Raw genomic sequence first — 25,381 nt, forward strand, 5'->3', positions numbered from 1 at the left:
AGACCGGACACTATAAAACTCTTAGAGGAAAACATAGGCAGAACACTCTATGACATAAATCACAGCAAGATCCTTTTTGACCCACCTCCTAGAGAAAGGGAAATAAAAACAAAAATAAACACATGGGACCTAATGAAACTTCAAAGCTTTCTGCACAGCAAAGGAAACCATAAACAAGACGAAAAGACAACCCTCAGAATGGGAGAAAATATTTGCAAATGAAGCAACTGACAAAGGATTAATCTCCAAAATATACAAGCAGCTCATGCAGCTCAATATCAAAAGAACAAACCACCCAATCCCAAAATGGGCAGAAGACCTAAATAGGTATTTCTTCAGAGAAGATATACAGATTGCCAACAAACACATGAAAGGATGTTCAACATCACTAATCATTAGAGAAATGCAAATCAAAACTACAATGAGGTACCACCTCACACGGGTCAGAATGGCCATTATCCAAAAGTCCACAAACAATAAATGCTGGAGAGGGTGTGGAGAAAAGGCAACCCTCTTGCACTGTTGGTGGGATGTAAACTGATACAGCCACTATGGAGAACAGTATGGAGGTTCGTTAAAAAACTAAAAATAGAACTACCATATGACCCTGCAATCCCGCTACTGGGCCTATACCCTGAGAAAACCATAATTCAAAAAGAGTCATGTACCACTATGTTCATGGCAGCACTATTTACAATAGCCAGGACATGGAAGCAATCTAAGTGCCCACTGACTGATGAATGGATAAAGAAGATGTGGCACATATATACAATGGAATATTACTCGGCCATAAAAGGAAACGAAATTGAGTTATATGTAGTGAGGTGGATGGACCTAGAGTCTGTCCTACAGAGTGACGTAAGTCAGAAAGAGAAAAACAAATACCGTATGCTAACACATATATATGGAATCTAAAACAAAATGGTTCTGAAGAACCTAGGGTCAGGACAGGAATAAAGACGCAGACGTAGAGAATGGACTTGAGGACATGGGGAGGGGGAAGGGTAAGCTGGACGAAGTGAGAGATTGGCATGGACATATATACACGACCAAATGTAAAATAGATAGCTAGTGGGAAGCAGCCGCATAGCACAGGGAGATCAGCTCGGTGCTTTGTGACCACCTAGAGGGATGGGATAGGGAGGGTGGGAGGGAGACGCAAGAGGGAGGGGATATGGGGATATGTGTATAACTATGGCTGATTCACTCTGTTATACAGCAGAAGCTAACGCACCACTGTAGAGCAATTATACTCCAATAAAGATGTTGGGGAAAAAAAAAACCCAGCCCCAAAGACCCCAGAGAAGCTTCTTTAAAACCCCAAAGCAAAATGCCTTCTTCCCTCTATTATGCTTTGATATTCATTAAGATATTTATCATTCTGAGCTGTATGTATTTAGTTACATGTCTGATCTCAGAGCTACAATATATGTTCCAAAGACAAAGTCCCTGAAGGTTAAGATCATGCCTTGTCCATTTTCTTAACTTTAGCATTCAGCTCATGATCTGGCTCATACTCAATGAGGGCTGAATGAAAGAAGGAGACAACTTAACAGCTGGCATATCTCAAAACTCTATACGCACATTATCACGCTTACCTATTCAGTGCAAATGCAGAGTGGAACTTAATGTTATGCTGGTCAGCCAAATCACACGTCGGCAGCATTTCCAGTGTTTCTACCAGCTTCACCATTGCATCATAGTCCTGTTGGCAAGAGGTCCCAAGGTGAGAAAGGCAGGAAACACAGCTCTTTGCAGGTTTTTCTGAACAGTTATGAACATGAGACCGCCTCAGCATTTAAATACAAGCCTTTCCCTACAGGCAACATTTAGTGACGTTAAAGCCCTTAAAAGGATAGCAGTGAGATTAAAAATAACAAGGTGGATGAGAGAGAAGACAGAGAAAGAATCCCTGCTATCAGAGGTCACAAAAGGACTGAGGAAAGGAAGTTAGATTCAAAGACGATAAAACAAAACAAATGAGCCCAGCAGCCAGGAAAAGCTACCACGTTTTGAGTGTAGGAGAGTTAACACCAGCAGGGCTGTGGGTTAAAGTGAACGGGACATAAACATGTACGAAATCTTACAGTTATTTGCCATGTAAAGGGGGGGAACACCCCAATCCTTCCTATTTTGTCAGAAACAATCACATTCATCTAAACCAGAATTTCTCAACCTTGGCACTACTGACATTTGGGGGCTGGATCATTCTTTATGGTGGGGGCTCTGCTGTGTATCGTGGGATGTTAAGTGGCATCTGTGGCCTTGACCCACTAGATGCCAGGAGCACTTCCCCCTCCCTCCTCGAGTTGTGACAACCAAATATGTCTCCAGATACTGCCACATGTCCCCCGCTTGAGAACCACAGCTCTAAACTGCAATAATTACCCAGGGAGAAATTGCTACTGTGTTTGTCTGAGCTGTGTCCCCTCCGAGCAGTGCCATCTGCTACCATTTCAGCCGGGCTTACAATCGTTCCGGGCCAACTCGCTGACAGCCAGCCACAGTTAGCAGATGAGGACTTCCCACTGAAATCTCACGTCTGTTTTGTGGCTTTACACCTCAATGCTGCTACCCAGGGATAGGGAAGGCAGAGTATTGCAAGAAGCTTCTGGCTCACCCTAGAGCCCGAGAGTCCCACCAACGGAAGGTTATAAAGAGGAGAGAGGCGTGAAAGCAAGGGCAGAAGGAAGTCAGCAACTCAACAGAAGAAAAACTTCAAAAAAGGTCATTCCCATTCTCTTGTTCCATGGGGCATAATTTAATCACCATAATTCCTAATAGCATCTCCTATTAAAATCAATTAGATGCATCTGTTTATCACCAGGGGCACAAGTTCCTTAAGTGGTCGACTCTGTTCTTGGTTCAGGTTGTAAATGGAAGCCTCTCTCGTTCAGATTTAAAGACCCGTGGCCAACAACCTCCAATACGGCTTTGCAGAATTCTGCAGATTATGTACATCGCCCTGTGTTCCTCCAAAGGAAAGGAAGGCAAGACATCCTTAGAAATGGCTCCACAGCATTAAACTTGGAGGGAGGAAACGACTGATTTCCTCCATGGTACCATATTCTACAAACCCTGTCTCAAGAACTCTCCAGAAGCCTCTGTCACCTGTCTTAGAATAAACCCCGGCATTCCCTGGGTCCTGGACTTGCCTCCGCTACTCCTGCTGTCCCTTCCACTAATAGGTAGTGGTAAACAAAGAAGGAAGTGACAAAGGCCTAAAGGAAGTAGCAGAGGAGTTAAGAGCAAAGAGGACAGAGCCAGTTGCCTCAGTTTGAATCTTGACTTTGCCAACTGCCCTGTGACCTTAGGCAAGTTACTTAACTTCTCTGTGCCTCATGTTCCTCATTTGTAAAATGGAGATAATCCAAGTGTACACCCCATAGGCTTATGAAGAGAATTAAGTGAATTAGGACTTGCAAAGGGCTTGGAACAACGCCTAACACAAAGTGCATATAAACTGTTTAGTTCTAATTCCTTTTATTAAGCAGTACTGTTTCTGAGATTTTGCTGGAATGGCCTTCTGATATGACAAAACCTTCTTCAATATTTCCACCACAACAGATATGTGAGGTGACTTATGACCTAGCCACATCCCTGTTTTGTCTGTAAAACAGTTACCTAACCATACGCCTAGTGTAAGAGTACTTCATGTGAGAAATTCCTCATGTCAAGGAAGAAGTGTGATAGCCTCAGACAAGCATATTTCATACCTGGATATCACGATAGGACAGCAGTAAATTAATGACGATGTCTGAGGTCAGAACCTCGGTATTGTCCGTGCGGAGCTTGATGCGAGCCAGCTCCTTCGCCACTGCGTCACCCTGGTATTTCTCTCTGGCTCTCCGGATGTCATTTAACAAGGTTTCTTTGTAATAAGCACTGGAGAGGAAAACAAGAAAGCCTCCAGTCGCATCCATGTGCATCCAGGACTGTGTTGTCCTTAGCAGCTCAAACAAACTTAGTTCTCGTTGACAGGACTTAGGCTAACACATGGGGGTCTCGCCCAGACCTCAGACTCCCTGCATCCCCAAACAAGAGACACGTCCTACTTGTGAGTGACATTCTGCAAAAACTCACCACTAAACAGTAACAAAGAAATATCAGTTCATTATGACCTTGAAAATATTTTCAAACTTGACCCCATATGTATCTGGATGACCCACAGGACTTGCTACCCACCCCAGCCCATCCCCCCCTCTCTGGTATTTTCAAACACAAAGACGACAAGAAAGTACCTTACTTGAATAGTAACTTCCCCCACGATTAAGAGATTTTCACAAAGCTGAACAAAACTCCAAAGCCACGAAACAGAGTAAAATGAGAACTTCTTTAAAATGTTATCTATCAGGTGTCCCCAGCTAGTAATCACAAAGCTTTTTGCAGCTGGTCGAGAGCCAGAACCTGGATGTGTCCACGAGCAATCCAAGAAGCCGTGCCTGGACGCTTACGAGCAACCTCGGCCTTTTACCCCCTACTCCCCTTGTCATTTTTGACAGCCAGAGTCTTTTCTGTAAGCAAATATAAGACGTAAAACTTCCTTCATGTGGGTGTCTAGATAAAAATAGGGATGTATGACAACATTTCGAGCAGTTGAAATCCACACTGGAATGTCTCACCATAGCCCCTCAAAGAGCCAATGCTAGTATCTGGTATTTGGTTTAAAATCTTTAAAAATGACCGAATTTGGTATACAGAGGCCACCTTACAATGACCATAGATTGACTTAAATATGTTGTCTACACTCCAAGTAATTTTTTTTTATGGAGACTGGGCATTGCCAAGCTGTAATACTGTCAACCCATTAGGCAGCTGAAATGTTTTAACTGGAGACAGTAAAATTAGGCTGTTCCTTAAAAAGAATAGGTTCAGTAAGTAATACTCTTCAGAGAATGAAAAACAACACCTAACAAATGTCACTTTTAATAGTTATAAAACTATGTCAAAAAAAGTGTTTACTGTACACAGCCTGGTCCAATGCTTATAATAAGATCTCAATGAACATTTCAGGAATTAAGTGATGTCCCACAGAAAGTGCTCTGATAAAATTATCAGTGCATTGCTTTAATTTTTATTTCCTTATCTGTCTACTGCTTGTTACCCCAATGATGAGCAAATTCTACTAATGTTTAAAATTCTATGATTAATCAAATGAGTCAGTAAATTGGGTGACAGCCATTGTCCATTTGCTGGACTATAAAGGCATCAAAGCTATTGAAGTATTATTAGTTCAGCCTGACAAGTAAAAATGTATACTTTAGTTTAGACTTGTTTTCAAGGGTAATTCTGAAAAACAGTTTTAATAAACTAAGAAACCTAATAAGAATGTTAACTTGTAAGTAAGTGAACAAAACACTGAATTAAGTATGGCTTGGAGACATCATATATGTAATAAACATGCAGCCATTTCTGCCTCTGGTAACCAGGGAAGATGTTGCTAATCAATGTGGACTTAGAAATGGCTTCAGGGACTTCCCTGGTGGTGCAGTGGTTAATAATCCGCCTGCCAATGCAGGGGACACGGGTTCGAGCCCTGGTCTTGGAAGATCCCACACGCCGCGGATCAACTAAGCCTGCCCACCACAACTACTGAGCCCTCACACCACAACTACTGAAGCCTGCGTGCCTAGAGCCCAGGCTCCACAACAAGAGAAGCCACTGCAATGAGAAGCCCGCACACTGCAATGAAAAGTAGCCCCCGCTCGCCGCGACAAGAGAAAGCCCGCGCACAGCAACAAAGACCCAATGCAGCCAAAAATAAATAAATAAATAAATTTTTTAAAAGATTAAAAAAAAAAGAAATAGCTTCAAACCCCTTTTCCTCACAGGGCTCTGGGTAGCCTTCATCAATCTATCAAAGTTGGCATTTGAGCTGAAAATTTATCTGCCATCCCTGTTACAGATGTTTTAAACCATAAGCACCATTTACCCTCTCACTAACCCTTGCCAGGTATCCGGTAGTGCAAGGAGTGGAATCAACTAAAAGGTATTTCAAGTTGTCTGAAATTAAACCAAAAGAGTTGTTTTCCTCCTGAAACATACATGAAGTGAATGAGAAACAAACTTGAATAGACTTCTTGCAAAGACCTTGCTCATCTAGGAGACTCAAGCTAGCCTACTTCCTTGTCAGACCTGAAAAGATGATACTGAGAGAGTTCTCCCCCTGAGCTTCACTAAAATGTTCACTGTGCAATAAGACAATAGTTAGCAAGGGGGGACTGAAAGAGGCTTTCCAGGGATGTGCTGCAAAAGGTCTCCCATTTGCTTTCTGTGTTGGCATGTGGTCACATGTGTCTGCGTTTCCAGTCTTCTTTTCCCATTACAATCTGTAGCAGAAACTCTGTGTCCAGAGGAGAGGTGACGGGATAGAAAAAGAGAACAGACTGTTAACAAGTGTGCACCTCACACCAACCCTACAGTAGTAACGCTCCACAGTTTGGGGAGCCACAATGCAAGCCACAGGGACGTGTGGTCCCTTACATTTCAAGTCAGTCCTGCCAGTGCTTCAGATTTTCATTTGTTTTGGAAGGACAAATCCTTCTTGAGATGTAACTTTCAGGAATAAATCTTTTAAATTGGCCACAGGCAAGAAAAAAAACCCAAAAACTGGATCCTTTGGTTAAGTAGAACAATTTTTCTGCCTTCAAGTTTTAGAACAGGGATGTTTTAAAGACTGGTTTCTTGAGCACTGACGCTCGAAGAGGTGAGCTAACTGTTCCAAGGCTACACTGTGAAGAATCGCCTGGGCTAGGATTCAAACCCAAACCTGTCAACTCTTGAATCACTACTGCACGCTTTCTCCGACATAAATCTACCAAGAACACGTCACAGGACACGCTGAGGTCAGGATGGCTTCAGCTTGACTCAGTACATCCCCACTTTTACAGCACAAGGACTTATGGTCGGAATGACTTTGCTGACGCATTTTAACAACCTTAACAGCTGATTGGTAGTAGGGAGGAAATCACGTTCAGAAATGACCTTGAAACACAGAATCTCAGAGTTGAAAGAGCATGAAAGAAAATCAGTGACTTAAGTTCCTTATTTTCTAGATGAGAAAACAGCTACAGAAAAGTTATTTGTCAAGGTCACACCGGGAGTTGGAGCCAAACACAAGCTCAACCCTGACCTCACCTCCAGTTTTATTCTCTTTCGGTTACACCTCAATGGCCCAACTTAGTGAGATAGTAAGGAACGCTGGATTCAGGGATGACTTCAAAATAATTGGTCGGGGTTCCCCACTCTCTGGGCACTAAGGTCTCTTGAAGTTACGTCACCTCCATGGACGTGAAAGGAAAATTTTGGCAAAGCTCCCAGCGTTTTGACGGTTGATGGGAATTACCATGAGGTCACATGGATGTCCTTGAGGAGGCTAGTAAACCTGTCCACCAGGGGCACACACAGCGGACCCAGGATGGTGTCTCAGTTGGGCTGCATGTACTCCGAGGCACGTCTCTGGGCGTCACTCTCGCAGCAAAAATAATCAGCACGTGGTGTCATCATGTACGGGATGAAATAATAATTTCCACTAGATGCCTGGGAAAAAGAAACAAAAATGTTTCATGAAATAATTGATGCAGAAGCACAGCTGTGGACTCGGGCAGGTGGAACCTTGGTGGGACAGGAAAGGAGAAAATGTCTGACGATGAACGACTTGCACCATATGACTATGAATCTATCATACGCAAAACAGGAAACCACTCAATTTCACAAGCTCTAACACGTGGACATACGACAAAAATTTGGTTTCAAATGCTGAACTGATCTGTATATGTTTCTGAACTTCATCAGCAAAGATTTTAGGGTTTTAAGTCTCAGAAATTACATCATTTCATTACATCTCCCCCCAAATCAGAGGGAAATTCAGCCCAATGATAACCAAGGATTACAATGTAAAGGCTTATTTTCTTTCTTTCAGCATAGGTGGAAAAGCCTTGTTATTTGATAATTTAACCACAGGTGAACTATTTATAAACTCCATTGAGTAAACACTGTTTTGCTGGAAGCAGATATTACTAAATACGATTAGTCTCAGAGATGTTTTGAAAAAAAAGGATCTGTTTAAAAATTTTTATATTGTCAAACAATACTCAAGTAAAACAGTATGTTTTTTCTATGGAATGTAATATGCTTCATAGTCAAATTGTAATCCTTTCTAAAGCATAAACACCACCTTTAAATAGCATTAAGCCCATGCTCAGTTTTTAGCAGATTTGGAGGACTAAAATATGTTTTTATATGACACTCTTCTATCATAGTCAATCTTTTGTCTATACTGTCATAAAAAGCAACTAGGTTAAAATTTCAGACTCTCTAATTCCTTTATCTTCACTAAGTTTTTAAAGAACTTACACGGTCCCAGAAATAATTCATGTGACTTCTTCCCTTTAATTTCTTCAACTAAGGGAGTTATCTAGGAATTTTGGCATAATGCAGACATAACCTTGGGAAGTACACTTTCACCAAGCATGAGAAGTCAAAGAAGCAACACAGTTTCATCTAAATTAAAAAGAAATTCATTCATCACAGAGACAACTGTCAGAATGCTACAATCTCAGATCAAACAGAAGTCTTGGGAAAACTTTCCACATTGGGGAACTGGCTTGGAACAAATACGTGACAGACATTTTAAAGTTTTCCTTTTGAATAAGATTTGCTTACACAAGGACAGGTGGCATTCTTATTTCTATCTAAATTCAAAATACAAATAATTGTCCTGCAATTCTCTCCCTCTTTTGTACCTTCTAGAGCATCTGTAGCCCTGTCACGACATGTCTTTAGGCCCTAAAATAATTCGTTAAGCAAAAATGACTAGTGATGCCCCACTCAACCATATTTGAGACTGTCAGCAAACCTTTTCTGTTAAAGGCCAGATGGTAAATATTTCTGGTTTTGTGGGCCATATAATTTCTACTGCAACTACTCAACTCTGCTGTTACAGCATGATAGCAGCTGCAGACAACATGTAAACACATGAGCATGGCTATGTCCCAATAAAACTTTTATTTATGGGCACAAATTTGAATTTCATATTTTCACATGTCCTGAAGTATTCTTCATCTTCTGATTTTTTTCCAAGCACTTAAAACTGTAAAACCCAATGTGAGCTCACAGGTCATCCCAAAACAGATGGTGGGCCAACCCTTGTCTAACACTAAGCTTCCTGATGTTTCATGATTCCTGATAATAGGTTTGATGAGAGTACTTACCCTGCTGCAAAACAGCAGCTGGATACTGTCCCCGTGGACACCAGATATTGGGGTTAAACACCTCAAACTACAAATGTCAGTCTGTTACAAAGAGAAGTAGCAAAATTTTTGGTGTGTTGGTGATCACTGGGGAATGGGAGGAACAAAGACCCTTCCCCCTCTAGTAATATCTTCAAATTCTCAAAGACAGGTTCAAATTGCCCAGCAAAGTAAGGTTTTGGTAGGTTAGAGACAAATTTCTCCATCATCTATAACAAGAAAGCCATGTTGCTAAAGTTAATTAAATTAAATGCCATTTATACACTCAGAAGTTAAGCTGCTTGTTCTTCTACCTGAAATTGGTCGAGTTACGGTAAAAGATTTCCTAGTTCAGACTAAGAGGGAGAAAAGAGCTGTGTGAATCAGTGAAGTCCAGAAGGTAAAAAAAAAAAAAAAAATCCTTCAAGAAATAGAGTTTGCTATTTTCAAAGTTAGAGCTAGGGGGCTTCCCTGGTGGCGCAGTGGTTGGGAGACCGCCTGCCGATGCAGGGGACACGGGTTCGTACCCCGGTCCGGGAGGATCCCACATGCCGCGGAGCAGCTGGGCCCGTGGGCCATGGCTGATGGGCCTGCGCGTCCAGAGCCTGTGCTCCGCGATGGGAGAGGCCACAGCAGTGAGAGGCCCGTGTACTGCAAAAAAAAAAAAAAAAAAAAAAAAAAAAAAACATAAAAAAAGTTAGAGCTAGGCTGGAGGTATGTTGAGCTCCTCAGATCCCCTCCCCAGGAAAACAAACGTAACTGGTAACACATATTTTTAAAAAACCATTTAGTCTCTGTAAGTTGCCTTAAGAACATACAGCAAATGGAGAAACGTTTACTCGAGAAAATCGAGTAAATCTTGATAAGAAGACTGACACTCTAGTATTTGAGCTATAACCTGCTCTTCCCCTGCCCTCGAGCCCAGAGTGACAATTCTACTCTGGATGGGTAGAGCCAAGAAGATGGGACCCCCTCCCACCCTCAGCTTCAAGTCTCGGGTGGCACTTTCTCCCTGGGAAGGCTAGGCCACCAGCATCCTCATTCGCCACAGCCCCGTCCTGTAGAAGCTCTATTCCAGGCAAGCGTGGTCAAGAGGACCAGGGCTCCATTTCTCCACCGCGTTCCCACTTGTATGGCAGAAGCTCTGTCTTAGGTGAAATAGGCCAAGAATACTGGACCCTGATCATCTATGTCCCAGCTCACATAGGGTAGAGGTTCCATGCCAAGAGAGGCAAGCTGAGAAGATCAGGGACTGCTACCCTTGCCCAGCAGCCCGCTCAGAGCAGGGTATCACTCTGAGAGGGGCAGGCTGCTGCTCCCCGCTCCCCAGCTCTGGAGCAGTGGTGCAGAGGCTCTGCCTAGGGTAGAGGCATGCTGTAAGAACAGAGAGCTTTGCAGCTCTCCCTAAGGGGACTGACTTTATGTGAAACATAGCATGGGGAAGTTCAAACCTACAGGCACTGTCAAAGACAATGGAGATTTTTATGGCAAGAAATTAAGAGGAAGCTGGTAGCTCCATGATAGCAATGGGTGAAAGGTAGACAAGCTAGCAGTTTAACAAAGAGAAACAGGGGAAGAGAGAGTTATGAAAGGCTTCCTGTGGTCAGAGTGAACCTTAAAGACCAGCTTTAAAAACTACCCCTGCAAAGAAGCCCAATGTTAATGATATTAGACTGTGGAACATTTACGTCTCCGGTGATTGGCAAAAACAATAAAGCAATCAGCTAACAATTAGGGGAGACTAACAACTGGATGTAATATCAGTAGAGGAAAATCAGTCAGAAACTTAACAGGGAAACTGGGGAAAGATATAGTCAAAGAGAGCCCAGCTATAACCACTGTCATCCCCAGGTGGGGATAGGAGGGTGAGGGTAGCTGTGTGCATGTTCAAGGCTGCACCTTCTGAGGAGTGACATCAGAGGCTGCACACTGGAGGAAATAGGCTTCACTGAACTAGTCCAGCAAAGTCACTAAACAAATAAACCAGCAAACAGGAACAAGTTCCAGGCAGGAGGGAGAAAAGTCAGTATCCAGAGTTGCTACGTTATCTAAAATGTCTAGTTTTCAGCAACAAAAAATACAAAACATGCAAAGAAACAGGACAGTGTGATCTGTATACAGGAGAAACAGCAGGCACCAAGTAACTGCTTTTGAAAGGACCCCCTGGGTCCTTTTGGACTTTGGAGACAAAGACTTGCAAACTGTTACTATAGATATGTTCAAAGAACTAAGGGAAACCATACTTAACAAATTAAAGGTATAACTACAATGCATCATCAAATATAGAATATCAATGAAGAATCAGGAATTACCAAAGAAGAAGCAAATGGAAATTCTGGACTTAAAAAGCATAATAACCAAAATTAAAAATCCACTGAAGGGGCCCCCAACAGGAAATTTAAGCGGAAGAAAGAATCAGTAAACTTGTAGATAGATCAATAGGGATTATGCAAACTGAAGAACAGAGAGAAAAGAGAATGAAGAAAAGTGAACAGAGCCTCAAAGAAATGCGGGACACCGTCAAGTGCACCAACAAACACAACTCACAATGGGAGTCCTGAAAGGAGAGGAAAGAAGCAGAAAAATACTGAAAGAAATCATTGCTGAAAACTTCACAAATTAAATGAATCTACATATCCAAGAAGTTAAATAAATTCCAAGTAGGATAAACTCAAAGAGATCCACACCCTGATACACTGTAGTCAAAATTATGAAAGACGAAGTCTTGAAAACAGCAAGAGAAACAAGTCTCTTACCGTGTACAAGGGCAACCCAATAAAAAACATCTGACTTTTCATCAGAAACAGTGAACGCTAGAAGGCAGTAGCACGACATATTCAAAGTGATGAGAGAAAAAAAAGTGAACCAAAAATCTTATATCTAGCAAAACTATCTTTTAAAAATGAAGACGAGGGACTTCCCTGGCGGTCCAGTGGTTAAGACTCCGCACTCCCACTGCAAGGGGCACGGGTTTGATCCCTGGTTGGGGAAATAAGATCCTGCACGCCATGTGGTGCACCCTTAAAAAAAAAATCAATCTAAAAATAAAGGTGAATCTGATGTCACTCAAAGTATACAAAGTCTCTAGAGAAAATTTCAACACCCTAATAAAGGATGTGAAAGAAAATCTGAGGGGAAATAAAGACATTTTCAGGTAAACAAAAACTGAGATAATTTGTTCCTAGCAGACCTGTCTTACAAAAAATATTAAAGGAAGCTATTCAGGCTGAAAGCAAGTGACACCAGACAGTAATTTTAATTCACATGATAAAAACAAAGTATGCAGTATAGTTAGTTATACAGGTAATTGTAAGAGACAATATAGTTGCTAATTTCTTCTTTCTTAACTGGTTTGAAAGACAATTGCATAAGATGATGTATATAATCATACGTTGGGGCCTGTAACATATAGATATGTAATATATTTGACACTAGAAGTACAAAAGATTCAGGTGGAAACAAAGCTGTATTGGAATAAGGAAACAGCACCATTTGGTAACTTGAATCCACAGAAACGAATGAAAAGAATCAGAAATGGTAAACAAACAGGTTAGTGTAACTCTATAAGTACTTATTTTCCTTTCTTCTCTCAGCTTTGTTAAAAGATAGTATTACACAGAGTAATAATTCTAACAAAAATACATACAAAGATTACAACTAAATAAACCTGAGTATCCATAAGAGGTAGGTAAGTTGAAGGTGCAGGAATCCAACCTATTTGGATAGAATTGTTACAGGTTTTAAAACTATTTCCAAAACAAATATTTCTGCTGAAATCTTGACAGTCTTCCTTTAGCAAACCTATTCTACCCAAATAGCACAAAAGTTAACTTTGCCCCAGTCCTGCTCTAATCCTCAATAATGAGGTGTGAAAAAATAAGATTTTGACAAATATATGCTCTGTGCTGTCACAGGTTATGGCTCAAGTGGGCAGAGCAGCAGTGGTGGAGGTTGGTGAAAGCCTGCCCACAGCTGGAGCGGATCTGATCCTCTGAGCAAACATTTAGTCTCAGTTTGAGAAAATAAGGAGAAAGAAAGGGAACGCATGAACTCTGAAAACAACTGAACAAGTTTAACAAACAGGACTGAGGAGACAGCAGGTATCTGGAGCCTTGGGAAAGTAAAAACACTTGCTTTGAGAAAATCTTTCATAAAGTGTATATAGAAGTTTAAGAAATTTTACAGAAGGAAATTGGGGCTCACAATTACATTTTAAAAAGCAATTCATAGGGCTTCCCTGGTGGCGCAGTGGTTGAGAGTCCGCCTGCCGATGCAGGGGACACGGGTTCGTGCCCCGGTCCGGGAAGATCCCACATGCCGCGGAGCGGCTGGGCCCGTGAGCCATGGCCGCTGGGCCTGCGCGTCCGGAGCCTGTGCTCCACAACGGGAGAGGCCACAACAGTGAGAAGCCCACGTACCGCAAAAAAAAAAAAAAAAAAAAAAAAAAAAAAAAAAAAAAAAAAGCAATTCATAAACTTCCAAATGAAAGCACAGGCTCTTGAGTGCAGTACTTCTGTTCTTACAAAGAATAGGCCCAAACATCTTCAAATGATGGAACACATTCAGACTTTTGTTGGTGGGGGAGACGCAAAATTAAAAAGAAAAACATTGATTAGCATAACACATGTTCAATAGCAAACCAGGGTTGGATGTTTGTAATTGTTACATTTATAAATGGAAAATCTCAAGAATCCAGCTCATTAAAACAAATTTAACAAAGGCAGCTTAGTTTCCTACATAAAGGGGCGTTAGAACCAGTATGCTAGGCACGTAACTATGTAAACCCTTAATCCAAACACTCTTTAAGTATTTCCGAAAGGATGATTCTGATACAGTAAGTGAAGTCAGAGAGCAGAGTAAAAGCCACTGGTCTCTGACACTATGAGGGTAGGGAGTAGAGGAACCCGCCCTCTGAAGTTTTTAGTTCTAAACTTAGCAACTGAGATTTCCCAAACTACTACCATCTACAAATATCACCACAATGAACAGTTCATCCCGTAGCATCACTAGGTTAAATAATAGGTATCTTTAAAAAAGCTCTCATTACAAAAGTGTGGTTATAAAAATGCCATAATTTTTAATGCCTGCCTAATATACCAACTGGTGAATATATATAATGTACTTCACCATTCTATTATTTAACTTTGTTTTGAAATTTTTCTTACTATACACTGAGATGAACACCTTTGCATAGGGCATAGGTGCATATTTACACTGTGGTCTTTTCCTAAGAAGAGCTTCCCAGGAGTGAGATTACTAGAGCAAGTTTAAGGTTCCTGTTATGTGTGGCCAAGTTGCTGCCAAAAAGGATGGAGCAATTTATACTCCCACTGGTAGTATATGAAGGCACTTCAATTTCACCACTGTCTCAGGAGAGCTAGGTAGTGGGGTTTTTTTTTTCACATTTGCTAAGTTAGGTAAAAAAGAAGTAACTTATGATTATTGAAATAGGAAGTCAGTATCATATCAGCTCAAGCGGAGCAAGATAGTGGACAATGTGTACAGCCAAAGATTGAATGCCAACTCTGCTCCATACTAGATGATGACCTTGGAAAATGTACTTCTCCACCTAAACTTCAGTTTTCTCATGTTTAAAATGAAGACAATAATACTGTCAATTTCTTTAAGTCATAAAGGCTTAAAGACGGTCATGGCATATAGTGGACATCCAATAAAAGTACTAGCTATGCTAGATAGTTCTAGACCAGACCAGACCGGGAATTCTGAACCCGGAGCCCATTAATTCTTGGGGGTCTGTGAACTTGAATGAGAAAAAAAAATTCCACCCCTGTCATCACTTGCCTTTAATTAAAATGCAACACAGTCTTCGATCAGGAATGTAGGTAACCCATTCTTGTTTTAGCAGGACATGGGACTTTGTTACTAATAGAAATCACAGAATTTTTCTTGTCATATTACAGTTCCTACGGAGATCTCAAAATAACTTTTATACTTATCACTACTCCAAAATTATGACAGTTTTTAGACTTGCTGCTTCATTTTATTATTTGAGACATCAGTAAAGGAGGACATAGATTACAATATACAACTTTAAAAATATTTTTGATAACCATATTTCAGTATAAATATAGTCATACTGAAATATAGTTGGTCTCCTTTGTAATCCTTTGTATTTATTTAAGCACTTTAAGATACATTCTGAGAAGGGGTCCATAGGCTCCTCCAGATTGACAAAGGAGTCCCAGGCCCCCAAAATTTAAGAAACCCTGCTCTGGACTCCAAGCAGATGTTTCACATAGAACAGCCTACCTGTAGCCCTAAAACATCAGAGATTCTTCAGTGGGCTTCATATATGAACATTTCCATGATAATAGTGTGAGTCCCATCCATAAACAACTGTCTGGATTCTCCAGGACAGCCCTGGAGAGCAGAGCATGTTGGGGTCCCAACCTAATTGCCCATCAGGTTCAACCATGGCCACTAACCAAGAACACGTGGGACGCACCCCACAGGAGGCTCCTTTGCAGGCACCCTGTGCAGAAGGCCAGTGGCCCAGGAAGGCCAGCACAGAAACACAAGTGAAGGGGCCTCATTACACCAGCACTTAGTTTTGTTTATGGCTAGCAGCAGCTCACATAGTTGGTCAAAAACAGCACAAGTTTTAAAAATTAATTCTTTGGAGCAAATAAAATGTGTAAGAATTTATCCCAACCAACTCATGATGAGACTTTCAGCTTGACCTTCCAGGGAACATTTTAAAAGTAATGATACAAACATTTAATCAGTCAACAAATGGCTTACTCAAAAGAAGGGGGAAAAATCTAAGGCAGATGGAAGGTGGTTTAATACTACCCATGAGGTAAGCTGATTTCTGAGCACGTACGGAAGAATGCATACCTTGATTGCTGGCAGATTCAAGCTTTGGACCTTAAATCTTGTAATACAAATGGACTGCAAATCCTTAGTGAAAACTAGAATTTAAACAGCATAGAAAATTGTTCCCAAGAAAACTTAGGGAGCAAATGCGCAAACCTAAGACAATTAAAAAATTATTTAACATAACCATGTCTGACAAAGTCAATTTAGTAAGGAAGAAAATCTAGGTCAGGTATCACTCTAAAACAAAATGATTACAAGGTACAATTCTTTGTCTAGTCAGTTAAAGGAGAATTTTTAAAAATCAGCATGCTTGCATATCAGGGAAATGCATTTTTTTAAGATCAATGCAAATAGCATTCTACATTGCTATCTTTCTATACTGGCCTGGTCATAAGAGGAACAAATGCATATACAGAAGCTGAGTAACAATTTCAGTTGGATAATCAGACTACTGCGCCACTGAAAGGTGAATGAAGACGCCCCTGCTGGGAACATGCCATGTAGCACCAGCTGAGCTATTCCAAGAGTCCACCTGCTTTGTTCAAATAACAGAATAGCTATCATAAAGTCAGAGAATTATTTCAGAGCTGGCACAAGTCACAGTAACCACCTTATTAATAAACAGCTCATTTTATAAGGGAGGAAACCGACTCCCAGCAAGGTTAACCAACTGGCCCACAGTTGACCACAGAGCCAGGCAAATCTCATGTCCTCCCCCTCCCTTCCTACACTTCTTGTCACTGTCAATCCAGCTTAATTGTGAAATATCCTTAAATAGACACGGACATGACATACAAAACAAAATGCCCAACACCAACAGATGAGTGAATGGTGAAGTTTATGGTATGTGAATTACGTCTTAAAGAAAATAAATGGGTATCATGGGACACTAAAGACTTATTCAGTTAGTAGGCAGAATTAAATATTTCTATCTCAGTTCTGACATTGGCCCTGTGAAATGTGACATTACTCCTGTGATATTCAAGAGGTACAGAGAAAGTTTTATGGTTCACACCTCCAGAGTACTCCAACTTATTTATTTATTCAGAGTACTCCAATTTAAAAGAGAACACAGACCACAGGCATGAAGGGGAAAAAAAGACAAAGACTTGAACAGAGAACTTAAGATGAGGTAGAAATAAAAAATAGCTATACAAATGAAATAAATATTCAAAGGGCAGAAATTTTTACATAAATCACATTCAGTGCGTAAAATAAAATTCTCCATCTACTATGAGAGCTAGCCTTCTTGTTTCAAATTGAGTCTTCATATTAAAAGTGGCAGAAATTCTGATTCTGAGTTCAGAAAACCCAAAGGATATGGAAAGTAGAAAAGAAACTTAACTGCCTTTTTACCAAAGTGTCCCTAAGCAATCGACATCATCCTTGGTAATTCTGGATCCCAAGTCAAAAAAAACTGAAGAACTGAGGAAGGCAAGAGGGAAGGACCAGGAGACATTCTGTTATTCTAAACTTGAGGCCTCAGTGTGCTTGTAAGCCAGGTAAAAGACTTCCAGTATTGTAGACAATACCCCCCAATACTGCCAATGTCTGTTTCTCAAAGAATTTTCACTTCACTGGGATCATAGAGGTGACTATTTTGATGGGAACAGTGAGCTTCTTTCAAATCTCACTGGCTTTCCAGAGGAAAAAACTACTTACCTAGTCCAGAGGTCAAGAACCAGATTAGTTTTTTAATAAGGTGTTTTTTAGTAACATGATCCTAGCTTGGAAATTTAACTCTGCTTTTAAAAAACCATCTCTGATCTCTAGCTTTAGGACATGACAAATGAAAGTAAGGTCTAGTTTACTTTGAACAATTTCTTCTACAAGTATTGGGTGGAAAACCTCATCTTCTGCTAGTAATTTTCCTGGGGAACAAGGAAGGTTTATGTCCCCATGCTTCCTCTCTGGTGAGGCTACACACAGCTTCCAAATAATTTCCCACCAATTCAAAGGAAAAAATTATTTCTGTGCATCTCAGCTTTCGAGGTACATGCTTAGCCTTGGGGTATATACGATTTACGTATTTCTCAAGTAAAATGATTATAAGCTGGTGGACACTCAGGCGTACACCCACATCCCCCCTTCAAGGAAGGACGTGCTGCCCCAGCTACCAGGAGCATTGTAGCTCTCACCCCTGCTGTCAGCCCCTTCTGGAACTGCCTCAGCTGCAGAGAGCACTTCACTCAACGTCACTCTCCTTCCAGTGACGGATGGATACAGGAGAATAAAGGCCTGGCCATCCCATCCCAACTCAGAACTACTCCAAAAGGTCATTCCAGCTCAGAGCTCCCCAGGGGGGATCGGCCAAGGCTGCCACTGAGCCTGCATCCCATTTGGATTTCTCTCTCTTCCCAGTCCTGCTTCCTGCCCTCCTCTCCCTCCCAGGTGATCCCAAGGGCACTCCTCAATAAATCTGTTCACTAAACTCAGTCTCAGAGTCTACTTCCTGTAGGGAATCAACCTGCAAAATATAACGTAACTTTGAAAGTACGGTTATATTTACAAAGGAAAATTAAAACAAAGAATACCTGTGGACTATGTACAATAATAACAAACTACCAGGAAGTTCCAAGGTTTAATAGATAAAGTAGTCTCTTGGGGTTGGCTACATTTTCACTCTTGTTTTCATAAAGGCTACACTTTCACTCTTTGTTTTTGATTATTCATCATATAAATATGTCTTCTAAAGTGATAAAATGCTGAAAGGGTCTACCTTTGTTATCTCTAAAGCAGTAGAAGATAGCCTAAGAATGAAAATGGATGAAAATAATATATGAAGTCATTTTTATGGATCTCTGATCAAAAACTGAATTACATTTTAACTCAAATACTGAATTACGAAGCAAAATACGATGTGTTAAAGATTTCTGTGAAAGGTATTTCTTTTTAAAGTTTTTTAAAAAATATTTACTTATTAATTTATTTATTTTGGTTGTGCTGGGTCTTAGCTGCGGCAGGTGGGCTCCTTAGTTGCAACACATGGACTCTTTAGTTGTGGTATGTGAACTCTTAGTTGCAGCATGCATGTGGGATCTAGTTCCCTGACCAGGGATCGAACCTGGGCCCCCTGAATTGGGAGCATGGAATCTTAACCACTGCACCACGAGGGAAGTCCCGAAAGGTATTTTTTAAAAACAAATCTTGAAAAGGAAATTAAGAAAACAGTTTCATTTACAAAAATATCCAAAAGAATAAAATATCCAGGAATAAATTTAACTGAGAAGGTGAAAGACTTGTACACAGAAAGCTATAAAACATTGCTGAAAGAAATTAAAGGGGACCTAAATAAATGGAAAGACACCCTGTGTTTTTGGATTGGAAGACTTAATATTGTTAAGTCTTAAAGTGATAAACAGATACAACGCAATCCCTATCAAAATTCCAATGGCCTGTTTTGTAGAAATGGATAAGTTGATTCTCAAATTCATATGGAACTGCAAGTGGCCCCAGATGGCCAAAACTGTGTTGAAAAAGAAGAACAAAGTTGGGGGAATCAGATTTCCTAATTTCAAAATGTACTATAAAGGTACAGTAGTCAAAACAGCGTGGTACTGGCATAAAGGTAAACATACAAGTCAATGGAATAGAATTTCAAGTCCAGAAACAAACCCTTACATTTATGATCAGTTGGTTCTGACAAAGGTGCCAAGAAAATTCAATGGGGAAGGAATAGTCCTTTTTTTTTTTTTTTTTTTTTTTTTTTGTGGTATGCCGGCCTCTCACTGCTGTGGCCTCTCCCATTGCGGAGCACAGGCTCTGGACGCGCAGGTTCAGCGGCCATGGCTCACGGGCCCAGCCGCTCCGTGGCATGTGGGATCTTCCCGGACCGGGGCACAAACCCGTGTCCCCTGCATCGGCAGGCAGACTCTCAACCACTGCACCACCAGGGAAGCCCAGGAATAGTCTTTTTAAGAAATGGTGCTGGGACATCTGGATAGCCACATGCAAAAGAAAGAAGCTGGACCCCTGCCTCACACCAGACACAAAAATTACCTCAAAATGGGTCAGAGAAATAAATGTAAGAGCCAAAACTATAAAACTTTAAAAGGAAACATAAGAGTAAATTGTTCATGACCTTGGGTGAGGCTAAGAGTTCTTAGATACAACACCAAAAGCATGAGCCATAAAAGAAGTAATTGATAAAGTCTCTGATAAGAGCCTTGCTTCCAGAATACACAAAGAACTCTACAGCTCCACAGTAAGACTAAAAAATCCAAGTAAAAATAAGCAAAAGACTTGAATAGACATTTCACCAAAAAAAGACTAAGAATGGCTAATACGCACATGAGAAGATGCTCAACATCATTACCCACTAGGGAAATACAAAACGACAATAGGATACCACTCCATACTCACTAAAATTGATACAATAAAAAGACAGACAATACCAAGTATTGATGATGATGTGAAGAAGCCAGACCTCTCATTGCTGATGGAAATGTAAAACGGTACAGCCACCTTGAACATTATTTTGATAGTTTCTTACAAAGTCAAACATATATTTACTACATGATCCAGCAATTCCATTCCTAGGTATCTACCCAAGAGGAATGAAGACATATTTGCAACACAAAGACTTGTACTTGAATGTTTATAGCAACATTATGAATAATAACCAAAAAGTGGAGACAATCCAAATGTCCATCAACTGGGGAATATATAAATACAACGTGTAATATCCATACACTAGAGTACTTTTCAGCAATAAAAAAGAACTACTGATACTTGCTACATCATGGGTGAACCTCACAAACATCATGCTAAGTGAAAGAAACTAGATGCAAAAGACCACATTATTGTATCCTTCCGTTTCTATGAAAAGTCCTGAAAAGGTAAATCTATAACACATAAAGCAAATTAGTGGTTGCTTGGGGCTGGGATGGGAACAGGCGTTGTCTGGAAACAAGTATATTTTGAATTGTGTGTACACAGGTGCATTTTACGGTAAGTCAATTATACCTAAATAAAGAGTTTAAAAAACCCCCCTGGAACACGAGGCTATGAGCATCAGCTGAAAAAGAGGTGAGCACAAAAGGTGATACTGTGTTGCCAAAGTACAGAAGGGCCGAGAAGGGCTGCAGGTCTGGTCCAGCCCAAAGCCTAGAGATTGGCTTCCCATACTTCACATCCCTGCAAAGCAACTGCTCCTAGAAATGGCAGCAAATGTAGCCATCTGTGATGGCTACTTTTGTGTGTCAACTTGACCGGCCACAGGGTGCCCAGATTAAACATTATTTCTGGGTGTGTCTGTGAGGGTGCCTCTGAATGAGATTAGCATCTGGGTCAGTGGACTCAGTCAAGTAGACCGCCCTTCCCACTGTGGGTGGGCACCATCCAATCCACCGAGGCCTGACCAGGACACAAGGCAGAGGAAGGAGGAATTTGCCCTCTTTTTCCTGCCTAACTGCTTGATCTGGGACACCTCATCTCATCTTCTCTGATCTACACCATCGGCTCCCCTGGTTCTCAGGCCTTTGGACTTAAACCGAATTACACCACCGGCTTTCCTGGGTCTGCAGCCTGCAGATGGTAGATTGTTGGGCTTCTCAGCCTCCATAATTACATGAGGTAATTCCTCATAATAAATATCTCTATCTCCCTCTTTCTGTATCTCCAATTGGCTCTGCTTCTCTAGAGCAGGGGTCCCCAACCCCTGGGCCGCGGACCGGTACCAGTCCATGGCCTGTTAGGAACCAGGCAGCCACGCAGGTGAGCGGCAGGCAAGCGAGTGACGCTTCGTCTGCCACTCCCCACTTCTCCCCACCGCTCCCCATCACTCGCATTACTGCCTGAACCATTACTCACATTACCACCTGAACCACCACCCCTGCCCCGGTCTGTGGAAAAACTGTCTTCCACGAAACCGGTCCCTGGTGCCAAAAAGGTTGGGGAACTGCTACTCTATAGAACCCTGGCTAATACACTATCCCTCTACCAAATGAAGCCGAGTTCCATTCAGTATCAGGCACAATTCTAGAAACATAAAATACTACCTGAAGACAGAGATCTCAAAGCATCTTGGTTTCCATATATTCATAAATCACTTCAAGCACCCAGCTGCATGCTCAGTGTGGCATTTAATCTGTACCTGACTCACAGGACTTTATAATTCACCAACTACAACTATGTTGTATCTCTCTTTCTTAAAGCTATCCAATTATCACAGACCCACAATTCATCAGATTCTCTCTCAAAACCTCTGGTGTTACACGATCCATACCCCTGCGTCCAAGCAGCATTACCTCCATCCATATGGAGGCGACAAGTGAACAAACTCTTCTTAAATGTCAGCTGATTTACTTTGACATTCTATTTCAATGTTTAATCACCATTACTTGTGAGATGTCCATTCTGCTGACCCCAACCTTTTTTCAGTTTGCCCTACTTCCATGACATCTGGAGTAGAAGTAACGGCTTCCCCGCTTCCTGAAAAGGGACAACATTTGAAAATGACCATGAACAATACCTCCTGAGGTTTGCTTCCCTTCAACTTTTCCTCTTAGGTGCTATTTTCAACCCTTCCAGTCACCTCGGGTCCTTTATTTTGTTCTCCTGAATGCTCTAAATTTTCATACCCCATCAAGCATGACAACCAGTCCTGGGCACAGAATTCTAAAGTAATGCCAAATACAGCAGGGAGATTCATTGCCAAATCGTTTAGAATAAGTTTGTTCCTAAAAAACAAACAAAACAAACAAAAGCCTAGGAGAATGATGCTGCGGTAGAATTACCAAGAATGTGAAGGAACTCCTGGGTGTTTAGACAAGGGAGAACATACCAGAAGGGAGGGCATGTAGTAGAATGGTAACAGAATGGCACTAAGTCTCCCCGAGAACAGGATTTCTAGACTCCAACACAACTAACAGTCAGGATGTAAAAATAAAGAGTTTTCTTCCTTGCACCTTGCCTGAATGTAATTCTTGTTTTAAGGAATAACTGTTTCCTAGACATTCCTTGTATTAAACCCAAGTTACGTCTTTTCACTTGTACAACAAATATGGAACACGGACAACGAGTGCTGGAAGTTATCTATGAACGAAACGCCAGAGTTCAACCTTTTCATTTTACTGCCGAGGGCACTGAGGATTGGGGTGGGGGATGGAATGACTCCCTGAAGTTACTAAGAGACAGAGCCGGGACTACACCCTGTGCCTCCCAGCCGCAGGCCCAATCTCCTTTGACTGGATTCCTGTCTCCAAGAAGGAGGTAATTTAAGAAATCAAGATCTAGAAAGAACAGGAAAGAGCCCATAAGTGGGCAGTATTAGCATGTAAATGGGACAAAATGAAGCGACAAATCTTCCCAGTTCTTTCCCCAAGAAAACCACCTTGATGCCTTATTTTCAGGTCAGCTTATTAAACCCACACTCCAGTGGTAATGACATAAACTGTATTTGTTTTCTTCCTAGAATTTCATCCTCGGGCTTGGGGGAGGAGAGTCAAGGCTTCCACCTCTGGCAGGGAACCCTACCTGGGTCCTGGGGAAGTCTGGACCCCCGTGGGCTGCAGGGTGGGACCTTCTGTGGAGGGGGGGCGTCACGCCACGCTCCGGCTCCCCTGCGGAGGGCGCCTTCGGGAGACCTCTACCTCCTGGGCCCTTTTCTCCCTCTCCCTCTGGGAACTCCAACTGGAAAGAGGCAAGAGGCTCTGCCCTTCTAGAAGGGTCAGTGGCTGAGGGCCAAAGGAAAGGTAAGAAAGAACTGTCCTTAGTCTAGGTCACAATTTCTCGGAGGATGGGCAGGTTTTTTTGGGGGTGGGGGTATTCAAAGGTACAGGATAACCGTGGCACTATTTCCAAGGACATGATCTTATTTGGATGTTTATAGGGTGGGGGAGGGTTTCATGATACAGGTCAAACCAAAACGGTGTTATCACTATGTCACTGCAGGAACTTTTAAGTCAAATCAGGAGACTCAAAAACATAAATGGAAAGAAGTGGAACTCCATCCGCTTCTTCTCAGCTCGTAGCAGGGAACTTTGGGCTAGGCTCCAAACTTAACTCCGGTATAAGTTCATGTCTCTTTGTTGTGAGGGAAACTTTGGTGGGAAGTATGGAGGCACTGGCTCCAGCAGAAAGAATCCTGGTGGTCCATAGGAACACCGACCCAGCTCAGAAGACAGCCGGGTGGTTGCAGGCTCAAAGTCCTAGTGTGTAACGAAGAAAAAGTACACCTGCCTGACCTTGCCCTCTGCCCTGCACCCTGGGCAGCTGAGTAGGGCTGATCCAGCTGGCAGCTTGAGGGGTAGGGGTTTCTAGGTGTCCCCCTTAGAAACACAACCAACAGGTACAATTAGACATCACTTGGCTCTCTGTGGGATTTTCAGGCAAGCATTTTATATGTTTACATTCACAAAGTTAAAAACCTGAAAATACAATACTTACTGTGTTTTTTTGAGTTACCATATCCTGAAAAGATAGGATCAACATAGCTTTTTTTCCAAAACAGTTAATTTCCATAAGCACTAGTAAGCACTTTGTCCCCATGCCATCAACTGGCACCCATTTTAGAGCAAGAGTTAATCATTGGAAACCTCCCCCTGTAAAAAGCTTCAAGAAGAATGGGCCTCTAAGAAATGTAAAATTCATGTTCTAAGGAAAATTTATCATGACTGGTTAGCTTTGGAATTCCTGGGGGACATATATGGTTATAAGGATTTTCCCATAGCAATGGCAATGCTTCTGTCCAAAGATATTTTGAGATTCAAGTTCAGGGCTCGGAATGCCCTGCACCTCGCCTTCTCAGTGACAGCAGTGAAGCGCATGGGCAGCCCATGGTAACCTTGGGCCTGGAACCATTTCTTGAGTCACCCAAGTCAGTCTTCCTACAGAAGGGGTGTTGCTGACAGGATTCCTGACATCTCACTATAGGTATTATATTTATATATATTCACTATAGGAATTTTCAAACTCAAACCCAATGACAACAGTTTTAGCCGGTTAACTTAGCATAATGGTTATGCAGTCCTTGACTGTATCATTTATGCGCTGCAAGCCATTTGCTGAAAAAAGAAAACATAATTGAACAGCTGTCCCCGTAAAATGTGTTTTATGTGTTCTGAGATTTCTATTTTCTGACAAGTGCAGATCGCTTCTTCTGGTGTCAGATATAACTGAGTACCCATTTCTGTTTTAGGAAGTATTCTTCCATATCATTAAAAATTAAAACTTATCTAGGTCATGGGACTTTCCAGAGGAGTTCACTAACGCACAAATGAGAAAAAAAATTTATTGAATTGGGGAAAAATACATTCTAGTTTCACGTTTCTCATCAAAATACAGCTTAATAATCTACCCTTTCACATCTT

General features: G+C 41.5%; 1 protein-coding gene across 1 annotated transcript in view; it reads right to left on the bottom strand.

The window, feature by feature from the left end:
* Nucleotides 1-25,381, bottom strand: part of MAP3K15 (mitogen-activated protein kinase kinase kinase 15) — a 148,967-nt gene that overhangs the window by 90,803 nt on the left and 32,783 nt on the right. The window contains 4 exon segments of the mRNA XM_032619352.1: nucleotides 1,599-1,705; nucleotides 3,717-3,885; nucleotides 7,346-7,539; nucleotides 24,459-24,482. Coding sequence (XP_032475243.1) covers nucleotides 1,599-1,705; nucleotides 3,717-3,885; nucleotides 7,346-7,539; nucleotides 24,459-24,482 — 494 coding nt within the window.

Source organism: Phocoena sinus, chromosome X, assembly GCF_008692025.1.
Source record: "Phocoena sinus isolate mPhoSin1 chromosome X, mPhoSin1.pri, whole genome shotgun sequence".
In the NCBI taxonomy this organism is placed as follows: Eukaryota; Metazoa; Chordata; class Mammalia; order Artiodactyla; family Phocoenidae; genus Phocoena; species Phocoena sinus.